General features: G+C 46.2%; 1 protein-coding gene across 1 annotated transcript in view; it reads left to right on the top strand.

Annotated features, from left to right (window-relative positions):
* The window catches only part of LOC123746095 (uncharacterized), a 33981-nt gene extending 17204 nt beyond the window's left edge, over window positions 1-16777 (top strand). Inside the window, exons 2-4 of the mRNA XM_045727401.2 lie at window positions 1069-1183; window positions 2314-2730; window positions 14312-16777. Coding sequence (XP_045583357.1) covers window positions 1091-1183; window positions 2314-2730; window positions 14312-14494 — 693 coding nt within the window. The 5' untranslated portion in view covers window positions 1069-1090 and the 3' untranslated portion in view covers window positions 14495-16777. The remainder of the gene's footprint in view (window positions 1-1068; window positions 1184-2313; window positions 2731-14311) is intronic.
* Window positions 16778-17121: the final 344 nt, after the last annotated feature.

Below are 17121 nucleotides of genomic sequence, written 5' to 3'. Positions count from 1 at the left end.
GGTCGATTGTGTGACAAAACACTACCACCTTAAGTAATCTTCATCCCCCCCCCCCTACATCATCTCTCGTCTCTCTCTCTCTCTCTCTCCCTCCTTTCTTCCTCTGTCAACCTTCATCCCTCCCTACCACCACCACCCATACCACAATCACCACCACCACCATTCCTACCCCTACCACCACCACCATCCCTTCCCCTACCACCATCCCTTCCCCTACCACCACCACCCCTACCACAACCACCACCACCCCTACCACAATCACCACCATCACCACACCCCACCATAATAAATCTTCAACACTATTCTCACTCCCCTTCCCTAAATCTAAAACGTTGAAGAATATTTTTATAATCTCACAACATGGGACAACAACCACCCCCCCTTCTCCCCTCCCTCCCCTAACCTTCAACATCCCCCCCCCCAACTCTCCCCCTCCATCAAACCCCCATTCCCCCCCCCCCCCTCCCTTTCAGCATGCCCATATGGACAATATATTGCTGCTTAAATCATTTGTTTTTCTTTCCTCTCTGCCTCTAAGGATGCTAAGTCAACCTTAGCCAAATACGTCAGGTCCAGTATAGGTGTTCAATGAGCTTTGGAGAAGTTAAAAATTAACTCGCAGGTGAGGAGCCCAAGTTACAGCCAGACGTTTCCCGCCCAAATCATCGCCCTAACTCTTCTGGTCAGGGTAAATCTCTACTCCACGTGTCTGTTCACCCTTTTATTCGTTAAGAATCTTCCCTTTTTAGTCACTTCCAATATCCCTTCACTGACATTTGTGTGCTCACCTAGCTGTGCTCACCTAGTTAAGCTTGCGGGGGTTGAGCTCTGGCTCTTTGGTCCCGGCTCTCAAATGTCCACCAACTGGTGTACAGATTTCTGAGCCTACTGGGCTCTATAATATACATTTATATATAATATACATACATCTATTCAATATAATACACATACATCTATTCATACACATTTGAGAATGTGTATGGATTCTGCCTCCACCACATCACTGCCTAATGCATTCCATGTGTGTGTGTGTGTAAGCCACCTAACTGGGGTGAGTGTCGCCCTCAGGTCGCTGGAGGAGGACCATGTGATGGGTGGAGGACGACCCTCCGCCGAGGAGCAGCGACGCAAGCCCAGGAACCTCCCGCCCCTCCACCAGAAGCCGCGCAGCCCGCTCATACAGGTACCTGCAGGCTCCCAGGGGGAGGCGGAGTAAGAGAGCGTTAGCAGGGTGGAGGAGAGAGTGAGGGAGTGTTAGGAGGAGAGTGTTAGAGGAAGGAGGAGGAGGAGGAGGAGGAGAGTGTTAGAGGTTGGAGAGAGTGGAGTGGACGAGAGAGTGAGGGTGAGGGAGTGTGTTTGAGGGCGGACGAGAAAGTGAGGGAGTGTTAGAAGGTGGAGGTGAGAGTGAGGGAGTGTTAAGAGGGTGGGAGTGTGAGTGAGGGAGTGTTAGAAGGTGGAGGGTAGAGTGAGGGAGTGTTAGAGGGTGGGAGTGTGAGTGAGGGAGTGTTAGGAGGGTGGGAGTGTGAGTGAGGGAGTGTTAGAAGGTGGAGGGTAGAGTAAGGGAGTGTTAGAAGGTGGAGGGTAGAGTGAGGGAGTGTTAGAGGGTGGAGGGTAGAGTGAGGGAGTGTTAGAGGGTGGAGGTGAGAGTGAGGGAGAGGGTGGAGGTGAGAGTGAGGGAGAGGGTGGAGGTGAGAGTGAGGGAGAGGGTGGAGGTGAGAGTGAGGGAGAGGGTGGAGGGTAGAGTACTAAATGCTGTTATTTTCTCATCCTTTGTTTTGCTACAATGTCAGAACAGCCAAAGGTCTCAGGCGGGTTTGTTCAAGATCTGTTCACTGTTCCACAAATTCTGTGTTCTGGGACATATGTGAAAAAATTCCTACGATATGCCACATGTGTGGGAGATATAGTACCGTCAACTCGTCCTCAGGCAATGTTCATTCCATCCAGCGGCCGACCCCAAAGACGCCTACACCAATTTTAATCGTGGTGTTTATTCAAAATAGGAATTTTCTCATTATAAAATAGAATTATATAATAGCATATTTACATATTTAGACGTATGTTAAGTTAGGGATTTAGGTTTTGTTGGCAAATATTTCAATTTGAAGTACGTGGGTAAAGAATTCAGAATTGCAATGCAAACAGAGGTCGTCAGCAAAGAATACTTGAGAAATGTTCGAACGTCATCAGTTGTGAGAAGAGTGTAAAAAGTCTTTCACATTCGTCAACATGGGATTTGGTGGCTGCATGGGATGAACATTTGGCCCATTGTTGATGAGGACGGGGTGAGTAATGTAGCGTGTGAATCCTCAGGCGAGTCCACTGGAGCGCGATCTGTCCGCCCGATTTATCGGGTCGCCACCGCCGTCCGGTCTCCGGCGGGATGAGTCCGGCGACGCATTCGAGGTGCGGCGAGGCAGCGTGTCGGCCAGCGAGAGCGGCGAGGAACAGGATCGTGTGGTGTACAAGCCTTCCAATCCTCTACTGGAGCTGTCGCAGCCTCGCATCACCCTCCACACTGCCCCGAGGACCGGATCACCGCCCCCGCCGCACGCCATCGTGAGCGCCGAGAGTGTGGTCAACCTGGCCGGCTCCTCCTCCTCACTCTCCCTGCGCTCTCTGTCGGCGGCGGCGGCGGCGACGACGGAGGCTCTCTCTCTACACCAGGCACTCACACCTCCTCCTAAACTGGTCGCCTACCGAGCCGAGGGCGGCGCGAATGCCGTGCAGGTGAGTCTAGCACCTCTCTCCTAATTACCCCTCCTCATACTTTACATTCTTGTACAGCCACCAGCACGCATAGCGTCTCAGGCAAGACCTTAATCTTAATTTTCCCCCTTGAATACGACCCGCCAAAACGTTCAACAACCAGGTACCCATTCACTGCTGGGTGAACAGAGGCGTACAGTTAAAGATTGGTGCCTAGTCAATCCTCCCCAAGTGTTTAAATACTGAACTATATAATGAAACTCTGTTATTACTCAACTGTTCAATTAATCAACTGAAATTACTCAACTTCTAATTACAAAATTGTGTATTATTCAACTGCCTAATTACACAATTATGTTATGTTTTGATTCCAGATGGAACATAAAATGGGACCCCTCCTCTGTGAGTCTGGGACCCCTCCTCTGTGAGTCTGGGACCCCTCCTCTGTGAGTCTGGGACCCCTCCTCTGTGAGAGTCTGGGACCCCTCCTCTGTGTGAGTCTGGGACCCCTCCTCTGTGAGAGTCTGGGACCCCTCCTCTGTGAGAGTCTGGGACCCCTCCTCTGTGAGTCTAGGACCCCTCCTCTGTGAGTCTAGGACCCCTCCTCTGTGTGAGTCTGGGACCCCTTCTCTGTGTGAGTCTGGGACCCCTCCTCTGTGAGAGTCTGGGACCCTTCCTCTGTGAGAGTCTGGGACCCCTCCTCTGTGAGTCTAGGACCCCTCCTCTGTGAGCCTAGGACCCCTCCTCTGTGAGTCTAGGACCCCTCCTCTGTGAGTCTGGGACTCCTCCTCTGTGAGTCTGGGACCCCTCCTCTGTGAGAGTCTGGGACCCCTCCTCTGTGAGAGTCTGGGACTCCTCCTCTGTGAGTCTAGGACCCCTCCTCTGTGAGTCTAGGACCCCTCCTCTGTGTCTAGGACCCCTCCTCTGTGAGAGTCTGGGACCCCTCCTCTGTGAGAGTCTGGGACCCCTCCTCTGTGAGTCTGGGACCCCTCCTCTCTGTGAGTCTGGGACCCCTCCTCTGTGTGAGTCTGGGACCCCTCCTCTGTGAGTCTGGGACCCCTCCTCTGTGAGTCTAGGACCCCTCCTCTGTGAGTTTGGGACCCCTCCTCTGTGAGAGTCTGGGACCCCTCCTCTGTGAGAGTCTGGGACCCCCTCCCCTGTGAGAGTCTGGGACCCCTCCTCTGTGAGTCTGGGACCCCTCCTCTGTGAGAGTCTGGGACCCCTCCTCTGTGAGAGTCTGGGACCCCTCCTCTGTGAGAGTCTGGGACCCCTCCTCTGTGAGAGTCTGGGACCCCTCCTCTGTGAGAGTCTGGGACCCCTCCTCTGTGAGTCTGGGACCCCTCCTCTGTGAGTCTAGGACCCCTCCTCTGTGAGTCTGGGACCCCTCCTCTGTGAGAGTCTGGGACCCCTCCTCTGTGAGAGTCTGGGACCCCTCCTCTGTGAGAGTCTGGGACCCCTCCTCTGTGAGAGTCTGGGACCCCTCCTCTGTGAGTCTGGGACCCCTCCTCTGTGAGTCTGGGACCCCCCTCCTATGTGTGAGTCTGGGACCCCCTCCTCTGTGAGAGTCTGAGACCCCTCCTCTGTGAGAGTCTGGGACCCTTCCTCTGTGAGAGTCTGGGACCCCTCCTCTGTGAGAGTCTGGGACCCCTCCTCTGTGAGTCTGGGACCCTTCCTCTGTGAGAGTCTGGGACCCCTCCTCTGTGAGAGTCTGGGACCCCTCCTCTGTGAGAGTCTGGGACCCTTCCTCTGTGAGAGTCTGGGACCCTTCCTCTGTGAGAGTCTGGGACCCCTCCTCTGTGAGAGTCTGGGACCCCTCCTCTGTGAGAGTCTGGGACCCCTCCTCTGTGAGAGTCTGGGACCCCTCCTCTGTGAGTCTGGGACCCTTCCTCTGTGAGAGTCTGGGACCCTTCCTCTGTGAGAGTCTGGGACCCCTCCTCTGTGAGAGTTTGGGACCCCTCCTCTGTGAGAGTCTGGGACCCTTCCTCTGTGAGAGTCTGGGACCCTTCCTCTGTGAGAGTCTGGGACCCCTCCTCTGTGAGAGTCTGGGACCCCTCCTCTGTGAGAGTCTGGGACCCCTCCTCTGTGAGAGTCTGGGACCCCTCCTCTGTGAGAGTCTGGGACCCCTCCTCTGTGAGAGTCTGGGACCCCTCCTCTGTGAGAGTCTGGGACCCCTCCTCTGTGAGAGTCTGGGACCCCTCCTCTGTGAGAGTCTGGGACCCCTCCTCTGTGAGAGTCTGGGACCCCTCCTCTGTGAGAGTCTGGGACCCTTCCTCTGTGAGAGTCTGGGACCCCTCCTCTGTGAGAGTCTGGGACCCTTCCTCTGTGAGAGTCTGGGACCCCTCCTCTGTGAGAGTCTGGGACCCCTCCTCTGTGAGAAGTGTTCCCATTCGATAGCCATTTATTTGTTTATTCATTCGTGCCGGTATATTTTATTCAGAGGAAATTAGGTAGCATGAGTGCCAATGTTTCAATATTAAAGAGATGATTATACGGTCAAGAGGTCTCGGAGAGGACACCAGGTGCAGTGACGTCGCCAGAGCTTCTAGAAGCTCAAGACACCAGGTTGTCATGGCTACCAAGCCGATACTACATGTTAGAACCAATCAGTGCGAACCAGGATAGTGACGTCGCGCAAGTAAAGCAAGAGGAGATTGGCGGAGGCAGGTCACTTTACTCCCGAGACTCTGAAAGGTCACAAGTACTCCTGCCACCTGTCGCTCCGCTACTGCTGGCCGGATATTGTCAGCCAGAAGCCGTGTACGCAGGCCCGACCCAAAAGAACAAACCAGTATGTCAGTTTGGTCTATAGGTGCCCTGAAGGTAAGGACGGGCACTAGCATCTTTAAGTGAACATTTACAGAGTTAAGGGACCAGTACAGTAGACCTGGGCAACAGGAGGTTGGCCCTATAATGATACAGTATTATATAAGGCCCCGGCCGGTTATGTGAGAACCGGCCCTTCACAGTAACAGTGATATTTATGTGCCAGTGGCGCGGTTGTGGGAACCGGCGTGTATTTTAGTAGCAACAGTTAAGACGGTTGTAGAAACCGGCCTATATAGTATCAGAAATTGGAGACCAAGAGCTTAGAGCCCCGGCCGATCGTGTGAGGCTCGGGTCATTATAGCACGGGCCAGTGTTCAAAGCCCCCGACAGCCAGGTGAGGGCTCTTGTATTGAATAACAGTAACAATGAGTGGATTAATGTGTATTTTTTATATTTTATATGTACAAGAGTTCTTACATTCTTGTAAAGCCACTAGCACGCATAGCGTTTCGGGCAGGTCCTTAATCCTAATTTTCCTCAGAATATGACTTCACAAATAGTTTAACAACCAGGTACCCATTCACTGCTCGCTGAACAGAGGCTACAGTTAAGGATTGGCGCCCAGTCAATTCTCCCCGGCCAGGATACGAATCTAAGCCAAAGCACTCGCGAAGTGCCGGGCGACTGCTTTACCACTGCGCCACGGGGATCTATTTCGATAGATCACGTGTGAGGTGTGTCCCTCGAACTTAAGTGTAAGGTATATGCACACGCATTCCAGGTCTAATTGTAATTTGTTGACAGGCAGTGGTTTGTGTTGAAATTCGCAGGCCTTCAGTAATCCAGAGGACGCAGTGCGACCGCGACGAAGGTCGGCGGAGACTGAGGTCCGCGGGCCAGCGGCAAGAACAGTTTCCAGCCGAATACTTGAATTAAGAAATCGACTGGTATAAATGTGGATTATTGGTGTCACATTAGGAGTGATAAACGGAGTTTAATGGTGTATAGCTAAACGAGGCAATTCTGACAATAGTCCACAAACCTATAGGTTTATAACCAACTAATGGAGGGTAGCAGGTATTTCCCTAGGCTACCTGGGAAATGCCGGAAGTTGATTTTTACATTTGATCACTTGCATTTAATGTGTATATATATGTATGGCATTATATGTAGGTATGAAATACTGAATGATTGCACGTGATTAACACAATGAAAGAAAATGTATGCCTGTGTAGGAATGAAATAAATTTATAGATACAAATGTTTGTCTAGCGAATGGATGGTCAATTTTGAGACGAGGCTGTGTTTTTAATTTTGCATTGATTTCTATGATTTTGATAACATGATTAATGTTATTGAGATTTAATACGTGCATTTATATGTGAAGTGATACACTGGTCAAGAAGAGGCTTTTGAGTGACTTACTAAGAGGAGGACTTACAATGATAATTGTGTACAAACTTTATTATATACAAGGCTGCCAGAAGTCAAGCCGGAAGAAGCTGTGGAAAATCAAATTAAAGTAGACCTCATAGTTCAGTCAATAGTGTAAAATTTGTTTTTGTGATTTTGAATAGTTCATTATATTATTATTATTACTTTAGTATATGCTATTAAACTTACTTACCTTATCATTACTCCTTCCCGGTGTGCCTGAGAAAGAATTTGGTTTGATTAATGTTCTTATACTCTAGCTGGCCAAACTGAGATTCTGATATTAATCTGATAATCTAACTGTGGGAGTAAGAGGAGGTTTTGGCAGGGAATACTGATTGCAACAGGGAACAGCCGATAGCAGGACCCAGCCAGCAACAGTGTGTGCAGAGAGAACAGCTTGTCTTTCCTCAGGAATCTGGGGCGAGTGCTTGAAGGAAGGACCATCTCAGCAGTCACTTTTATATTTTTTAGTATAGCAGCTGATGTCTCCGGTGGTGTTGCACTTGGGAGCCCTAGATGTGTGGGGTGATGTGGGTAACGTTATTATTTATTTATCTTACTGTCATTGGTGTGCATTATAGGTTTTTTTGTTCGTTTCCCACAACACCACACAAGGGGGGGAAGGGGCGGTTATTTTTTGTTGTAATATTTAATTAATTTAGAATTAGTCCATTAAACGCTGAATTATTTTATTTGAATTTAAATAATTCACTGTTCAAATGTTAAATATTTGGGCAATCTAATTGACCAAAATTAGACATGTAATTAAGATTTTTCAGATATGTAATTGTGACTTACTCACGCATTTGGGGGATATATTTGATATTCCACTGGGGATCTGTAATCAAAGAACGGTTAAGAACCCCTGAATTAAACAGTTGGATAATAAGACAGTTGACTAATTAGGTAATTAGTTTTTGCAATTAAAGTAACAAACATGCCTAAATGTACCGCAATTATTGGTAGTACATTTAGACAAATGCGTCTAAATATACAACCAACTATGGGGTCCGTGAATGTGACCACCAGGGCTAGTGCAGCCAGATTTAATAAACGTCTAGGGAGTCCCAGGTCCAACATTAGGGGGGACACACGAGCTGTTACATTAAAGAAAATAAAACTAACTAGTGAGTGCTCCTCTCCTCGAGTACTCTCCCAAATTCCTGTGGAAAGATACCTGTTCTCTCTGCACCTGCAGGTCAATATTAAGGTCAGAGTGCCGGTGGCTGAGCGGACGCGGGATCCTGTGGTCTCGGGTTCGATCCCGGGCGCCGGCGAGAAACGATGGGCAGAGTTTCTTTCACCCTGATGCCCTTGTTACCTAGCAGTAAATAGGTACCTGGGAGTTAGTCAGTTGTCAGGGCTGCTTCCTGGGGGTGGAGGCCTGGTCGAGGACCGGGCCGTGGGGACACTAAAAGCCCCGAAATCATCTCAAGATAACCTCAAGATAGTGTATGGGAGAATCCCAACCAACGGCCTGTTGTCAAGTACACACACACACTGTTGCTGGATGTAGCCAGCTATCCCCTGCTCCTTGTTGCAATCAATGTCTCCCACCAAAACCTCCTCTTAGTCCGATAATTATATTTTCAGATTAATATCAGAATTTTGGTCTGGCCACCTAAAATATCAGAATCTTAATCAGACCCAAACTCTTCACCAGGGACACCGGGAAGGCGCAATGATAGCTTAAGTAAGTTTAACAGCTTTTACTAAAGTAATAATAATATAATGAACTATTCAAAATCACAAACATATATCACACTACTGACTGAACTATGAGGCCTACTTTAATATTGGTTTTCCACAGCCTCTTCCGACTTGACTTCTGACATATATAATTATATTACATATATTCTGGCGTATATAAATTTTGCACACAAATTATCTATGTAAGTCCTTAGTAAGTCGCTCAAAATCTTCTTCTTGGGCTAGTGTATCACTTCATCGCATATAAATTAACATATTAAATCTCAATAATATTAATTATGTTATCAAAAATCATATAAATCGATGCAAAATTCAAGGCACAGCCTCGTCTCAGAACTTATCATCCACTCGCTAGACAAACATTCATGTATCTATAAATGAATGTCGTTCCTTCACAGGTATAAATATTATTTAATTGCATTAATCACGTCCAATCACTCCTTAATCTAACCTACAAATAATGCAATCATAAATATAATGATATAGATGAGCATAAAGTGCAATAATAATCAATAATGTCAATATAATAACACTGGAATATCAATGAAAATAATTACTCAAAAGAAAATCACCCTGCAACATTCCCGCTACTAACTAGCAACAATAGTTACACATGCTATTATTGCCTGAGGGCTGATGGGGTCACTGAAGACTCTAGTGGCCTGCACAAGGACAGGAGGCCGGCGTCTTGTCAAATGTTCCCATATTAGCTCTGATGATTTTTTTCCAATTGGATTTTAAAAGTTAGCAGAGTTTTTGGCATTTACGACTTCGGCGGGTAGGCGATTCCGTGGGTTTATAACCCTGTGAAAAATCATATCCTGTTCTCAGTCCTACATTGTGGCTTGTTGAGCTCGAAACTGTTGCTCTTTGTTTGTGTTACATCTGACCTTTTGTAGAAATTGTCCGGATCAACATCCTCCAATTTGATCAGTATTTTAAGTTTCAATCAGATTCACTCTGCCATGCCTGGTTTGCAGTGTTGTTAGCCCTGGGGCCCTCAGCCGTTCCTGGTGTGAGAGATGACTTAGCACTGGTATGATTTTTGTTGCCCGGTGTTGCACTTTCTCCGGAGCAGCTATGTTCTTCTGAAGATGAGGTCTCCATGCTTGGATACAGTAACCAAATGGGGGCGCACCAGCCATCTTCTTTTCCTTTAAAGCCAAAGATTCACTTGATTATTCCAATTGTGTGGTTAGCTTTTTTGACTGGTGCTTTTTTGACCACTTGGACGGTGAGGGATTGAACGCCGACCTGTGTGAAGCGAGACCGTCGCTCTACCTTCCAGTTAAAGTCAGTTACCCTCAAATCCATTGTCAGTTATTCAATATATGCCAGTCCTCACATGGTTGTCTGGGTTTCAAACACTGGGCGCCAACTGCTGCTTCAATGGACGATCCTCACACTATCGCCCGGGGTTTAAACGCTTGGCCCCCAACTTCTGCTACACCAATACAAGCCGGTTCCCATGACCACCTCACTGTTGCATAAATATCACTGTTCCTCAGAAGGGCAGATTCTCACATAACTGGCCGGGTCCATAACCTCTGCCCTTAACAGCTGCTGCATATATAATACTGTCTATCACTATAGGGCCAACCTACTGATGCACGGGTCTACCAATAGACGAAACCTTCGGTGTGTGTAGCTCCTGGGTCTGTTAGCAAGCTGCTGATGCATACACACACACACACACACTGTCTGGCAAATTGTTAGTTTCACACACACTGAACTTTCGTCGTGACTTCACATTGCCTCCAGTCTTCTTCAATGTGGAAACAATCGCGGCTGCATCCGCCGACTCGACAGGAAACAGTGCGACCCTCCTGGTGCACTAGCAGCATGGCAACCTTCTCTGGCATTTCTACGCTATTGTAGCAAGGTCGTCCTTCCTGACGACGAAGACATCTCACATCAGGTCTACATTACGGTCGCGCAGCTTGCCACTCCTCGAAGCCCACTTCTACACAGCTGTAACGAAACCACTTACCACCAGGTCAGTTCCTGGGAGCACACACACACTGCTGGATACTGCCCTTATCTTCCAGTTCGGTCCTTCTGACAAGTATCAGGTTATGATATCCATCCAGCAGTAACGAAGCGACGGTGGTAATATGACCTCTTTGAAACTCAGGTGTGAAGTGACCTACCTCCGCCAATCTCCGCGCTTTCCATACAAAACGTCACTGTCTTGCTTTGCTCTAATTGGTTCTTACAGGTAGCGTCGTTCTATAAGCTCTGGCGACGTCGCTGGCACTTGGCGGGAAAGTATCCTTGTCTCCTTGAGACCTCCTCACCATATAATCACCTCTTAAACTCGCAAAAACACATTTGCACTTACCCTGCCTAATTTCGTCTAAAATATAAAAACACAAACTACTGAACAACAGATCAAAGGCTATCGACCGGGAACAACTTTCACACAGAAGTCCCAGACTAGACTCCTACTGATTTTCTTATTATACAGTAAAATAAGTCCTCAGCTGCGTTCGTGTATAAGAGGCATGATGGATAACCCAGCGGATTTTCTTAAAATAAACTCGCCAGCCTGTCCTCACGGAGGAAATCCACTCACGTTAATGGATTGAGAATGACTACGTCATTAGTGCTATTATCTATTCTCTATCTACGGTTAGGTTAGGTTAAGATTTGGTTAGGCTATGTAGGTCAGGTTTCATTACAATAATATGGTGTAATACTGCCCAAAATATGGAATTCGAAATCTGTTAAACTATGCCTTTGAATTTCGTTTACAGAAAAAAAATTCTTCAGACTATTTAAAAGAAAATATTTTAGCATATACTTTTATATTTTAAACCAACGATTTATAATTAAATTGTAACTTCAGAATAATCTCTGTTTAGGGCAAAGGTTCACTTGCCAGTTTACAAGTATACTATTACTGGAACGATACAGACTATGACAAATATCTAGATAACTATCTAGGTGGAGTGACGGGGAAGTTTGTTACTTGAGGTAATGAATGGATTTACTCTGAGGTTATCTTGAGGTTATCTTGAGATGATTTCGGGGCTTTTTAGTGTCCCCGCGGCCCGGTCCTCGACCAGGCCTCCACCCCCAGGAAGCAGCCCGTGACAGCTGACTACCACCCAGGTACCTATTTTACTGCTAGGTAACAGGGGCATAGGGTGAAAGAAACTCTTTCGGAGAAAACGGGCTCAAACTCGCACTTCAGGACAAAATATGCAATTTAGTGACTGCACTCTTATCTGACCATTTAATTGGAATACATTGTTGTTCTCTAGTCAACATTATTATTGTCTTACTGAATTATATAATATTATGAATTTAAGGGGGCTCCTGACGGCTGAGTGGACAGCGCTCAGTGTTTGTAGTCCTAAGGGACGCCGGTTCGATCCCCGGCGGAGGAGGAAACAAATGTGCAGAGTTTCTTTCGCCCTGATGCGCCTGTTCACTTAGCAATAAATAGGTACTTAAGAGTTACAGCTGCTACGGGCTGCTTCCTGGGGATGTGTGCGTGGGTGTGTGAAAATTAGGATTAAGGACTTGCCCGAAACGCTATGCGTGCTAGTGGCTGTACAAGAATGTAAGAACTATTGTATATATAAAATAAATAAATGAAAGGACTTTTTTATGGGAAAATATTATCAGGAATTTTATTTTATTTTAATTAGATATACAAGAGTTCTTACATTCTTGTACATTCTTGTCTTGAATTGAAAATTGTACTGAGGGTGTAGTCCTTCACGGAACGTTCTTGTTCTGTAGACCTTCATGTATTGTTCCTGTTCTGTAGGCCTTCATGTATTGTTCCTGTTCTGTAGACCTTCAAGTATTGTTCCTTTTCTGTAGACCTTCATGTATTGTTCCTGTTCTGTAGACCTTCATGTATTGTTCCTGTTCTGTAAACATTCATGTATTGTTCCTGTTCTGTAGACCTTCATGTATTGTTCTTGTTCTGTAGGCCTCCACGGAGCGTTCCTACCCTGTAGGCCTTCGCAGAACATTCCTCCCCCTGTAGACCTACACAACAAGTAGGCCTTGCTTTATCTCGAGACAATGTGCCTAAACCGAAAAGGGCACTGCAGCTCTCACGCTAAAACACGCTATCTCATTAAACTTGTGATTATTATAACGGGTGTTGCTTATCGTCCAGTTTAGCTTATCGGTGTTTACTAGATAAGAGAACCACTATTTAGCGGACACGTAATGATTCCTTGTGTCGAGGAAGGAACCCAATTTTCTCCTCTTGTGGAACCCAATTTTCCTCTCTTCTTTTCGGAGCGAATTTTCCTGCTTCTTCTAGAAACCCATTTTCCCACTTCATGTACAAGACAATTTCTCTTTTTCTGGAAGTCAATTTCACCTCTTTATGAAACCAATTTCCACTCTTCGTCTGGAATCCAATTTCCCCTCTTTAGGAAGCCAACTCCCCCCTCTTTAGGAAGTCAATTTCCCCTCTTCTTCTGGAAGAAAATGTCCTCACTTCCAGAACATGCAAGCCATTTTTCCAAGCTTATGGATATTTAAGCCTGGAACAGCGGCTTAAATGCCGCTCTTTCAGTGTACCTCCTTTCCTGTATGTACCTCCTTTCCTGTATGTACCTCCTTTCCTATGTGTACCTCCTTTCCTATGTGTACCTCCTTTCCTGTATGTACCTCCTTTCCTATGTGTACCTCCTTTCCTATGTGTACCTCCTTTCCTATGTGTACCTCCTTTCCTGTATGTACCTCCTTTCCTATGTGTACCTCCTTTCCTATGTGTACCTCCTTTCCTATGTGTACCTCCTTTCCTATGTGTACCTCCTTTCCTATGTGTACCTCATTTCCTATGTGTACCTCCTTTCCTATGTGTACCTCCTTTCCTATGTGTACCTCCTTTCCTATATGTACCTCCTTTCCCATATGTACCTCCTTTCCTATATGTACCTCCTTTCCTATGTGTACCTCCTTTCCTATATGTACCTCCTTTCCTGTTGTCTTTCCAAATGAGTAAGTGGTTCATATTTGGCAAAGTTCCTCTACCACTCGTGTCCTACTTTGCAATTGTGGTGTTATGGTGACTGTAATCTTCTGTATGGTGTTATGGTGACTATACATCTTTTGTAGTGTTATGCTGGCTGTACATCTGTATGATGCTATGTTGGCTACCTCTTGTATATGGTGTTATGGTCACTATACATCTTCTACATGGCGTCATGAGCACTATACATTTCCTTCGTGGTATAATCGATCTAATCGGTTCCCTATCCAATGTCGGCGTCTTCGGTCCTCCCAATACTTGGTCTTGATTAGGACTCGTGTAATGACTGAGACTTAATAAATAAATAAATAAATGTTTATTCAGGTAAGGTACATACATACAAGAGATTTTACAAAAAATTATCGATTTATAGATAGAGCTAGTACATACAATGCCTAAAGCCACTATTACGCAAAGCGTTTCGGGCAGGAAACTTAGCGTTTCGGGCAGGTTTGGCACTTAACCCAGCTGGGTGTTCTGGACAGGCGATATGGTTGTGGTATTTGATTTAACGTCGATTTAGCGTTGATTTAGCGTTGATTTAACGTCGATTTAGCGTTGATTTAACGTTGATTTAGCGTTGATTTAGCATTACTCAAGCATACTTTGCCCACTGAATTCTATGGTAAGTGCATATACAGCGTTGAGGATATATCTAACTTGAACACATTGTGTCTTCTGCAGGAGTGGGTGGCTGACGAGGCCGGTGTGGGACTGGCTTCACCGCCCCGCAAGAGTTCCTCTCCATCTATCCGCGACCTGCCCTCTCCTGTGATGGGGCCTCACGCCTTCAACCGCCCACCTCCGCCCGCACAGACCGCCCGCAGAACTAGATCAACAGTCAAACTTTCCCCCATTAATAAGTAGGACGTTCCTCGAAGCTCACAAACTTGCTCGCCCGCAGAATGGTCTTGAAGGATCGGGAGGCCAGGATGGATTTAGTGGTAAACTTGATACCCAGTCGGCACAATATCCAAGAACAACGCCAGTGCAATGTCGAACCAACGCCACTCTTGAATATGGTTCCTTATAGGTCGTAGCCACAACGTTACCTTTACGTTGTCGGTTATTTTGTGTATTTGCCGGGACGCTAAGGTTATAATGTTACAGAAAACGGGTGTTCATGGCTTGGTTGGAGACATACTACGGTAAATGCGATATTGTGCTAGCAATATATAATAATATATTATATATATTATATTAATATATATTAATATATATTGATATATATATAATATATATATAATATATTAATATAATATATATATGTACAGGAAATCTTAGTGGAAGGTATGGTTTAGTATCATATGGGTCTGTATCTTATTTTGAGCACAGCTAGACCATGGCCAGGATTCATCGAGCATTTACGCAATCAACACTTCTTTCCTTAGTTATGGAGGCTTTTTTTTATAAAGTTTAGTATGAAAAAAAATATAGAGGAAAGTGCCAAGCCATTACGACTATATAGCACTTGGGAAGGGGTCAGAAAGAGGTTTTGGGATGGGACGGGGGGGGGGGGGAGCTTTGTTTACACAAGCTTCGAAACAACCCAACCCAAGGACTCCTGGTTCATCCTTGACGACGAGCGGACGTCTGGACGCCACCTCCGCCTGGGAGCCGCCGGATCACGCTCTGTTTTGTGATTTTGGATTTGATGCTGCCGTTTGGTATTCTTATTCCACGGTCCGGATTGTAAGACGCCTGGCGCACATATCGCCTTGGGTCACAGGATCGTTGATAGATATTTTAACGTTTTCTGGCTGGTTCTCCCGGCGGGTAGACGGTGTCCGGCGGCGGCTTGACCGAGAGGTACTGGAAGTTGCCGCTCTTGGTGGGCTTTTGGTGTGCCCTGAGACGTGGTGGGCTAGTGGTGTGCCCTCAGCCGTGGTGGACACCTGGTGTGCCCTGAGACGTGGTGGCGGTTGGCTTCTGCTCTGTCGGAAGGCACTGGTTGATATTTTACGGTATAGTTGGCGGCCGAGTTTTTGGTTTTGCTACCCAGTGTTCTCTGTGTGGGGCGGGGCCGGTGCTTGTCACCCTGAGGGACTCCTGGGGCTCCTCAATCGTCTGCCCGTCTGTGCGTTTATTTGTCGTAAAGGCATATTCGTTTCTGGTGTTATGCGTCATTCGTTTCGCCATTAGGATTTGCGTTTAACCCTTTACGAGTACACCTGGGCGCATCAGATCCCACGATCGTCGTCGCCCTAATTCACAGCAGCAACAACAACAACCACCACCCAACCCAAGGTTATTATTGCTGTTAACAACTTAATTATGCTTTAGAGCTCATAAACTTGTTGGTATATTATTACAAAACCATCATGATTAAAGAACGATGTACAGGTTTCTTAAGTGCATGTGTAACTACTTGATGCAATTGGTCCTGAGCTTTCCAGATGATACTCTGCCAAGATAATTCAAGATATCCTTAACTGTTTAGCTTTATGATCGATGTCATCTTGGTCCCTTGTTACCGACCTCTGAGATCTGTCATCATTTACTGATGTGTACCTCCCACGTCAAGTACTTCATGTGCCCTGCCTTTACGAGGCCTTTTCCTTTTTTTTACATATATAAATTTATAGATGTGCTCCGTTGTGGACGGATGTTGTCTCTTGATGTCTGTATTGCTGGCACATCGTGAGATGGTTACGGCATTGTTGCTTTAATAGCCAACCCCGCCCCCCTCCCCCCCCCCCCTCCCTCCTACCTTCCTTATCAATGTATAAGTGGTTCTACCCTCAAGATATATATACGCCCATCTCCTTTAGCACATGTGTGGCTACACAGATCACACAATAAAGTGGATACCAGCGTGTGTGCGGGTTACATATAAAAATTTAATTGGTACCAGCTCGGTGCCTTCAGATTCCTTGCGGGTTCGGGCGGGCGCTTCGGGTCCGGGGTGGCCCCCGGGACCCACCGTTAGTGGGTCAACGCTAACCCACCTTCCTGCTCCGAAGACTTTATTATATATAAGGCTCTTTACTGTCCTTATATATTACCAAACTGTCAAGATGTTGAACATTTCTTGTGTCGAAGTGCCTCTATCATTTCAAGTTAATTGAGTCTAGAAACATTTTCAGTTAGTCTAAAGGTATTTTCAATTAAAATAGAACAGAAGTGAAATAAAGTGTTCAGTAAATTAAACATCAATTTACTTTTTCTTATTAAACGTCACATTTCCTATCGTTAAAAATAATATTATATACTAACAATAAGAAATTAATTTTAAAAGACTATATAGTCATAAATATTTGCATTCAAGCTAGTACTCTTCTCCGCTAAAATAATAATTTAGGTGCTAATTGTCAACATATAACTCGTAGCAAGCGCCAGTTTCCCTCAAGATACATTCAAGCGACAATCTATTTCTCCCCCTCGGTTATTGGAAGAGAGTCCTTCGGGCGAAGAGTTCAGTTGACATGTGGCAAGCCAGAACGTTTTATGAGACAGTTGTTCTTCCTTTCCACTCCTTATCACTCACTAATCCT

This window comes from Procambarus clarkii, chromosome 1 (genome assembly GCF_040958095.1).
Source record: "Procambarus clarkii isolate CNS0578487 chromosome 1, FALCON_Pclarkii_2.0, whole genome shotgun sequence".
Classification (NCBI taxonomy): domain Eukaryota; kingdom Metazoa; phylum Arthropoda; class Malacostraca; order Decapoda; family Cambaridae; genus Procambarus; species Procambarus clarkii.
The sequence above is the reverse complement of the archived record's forward strand: the minus strand, read 5'-3'. Positions and strand labels throughout refer to the sequence as shown.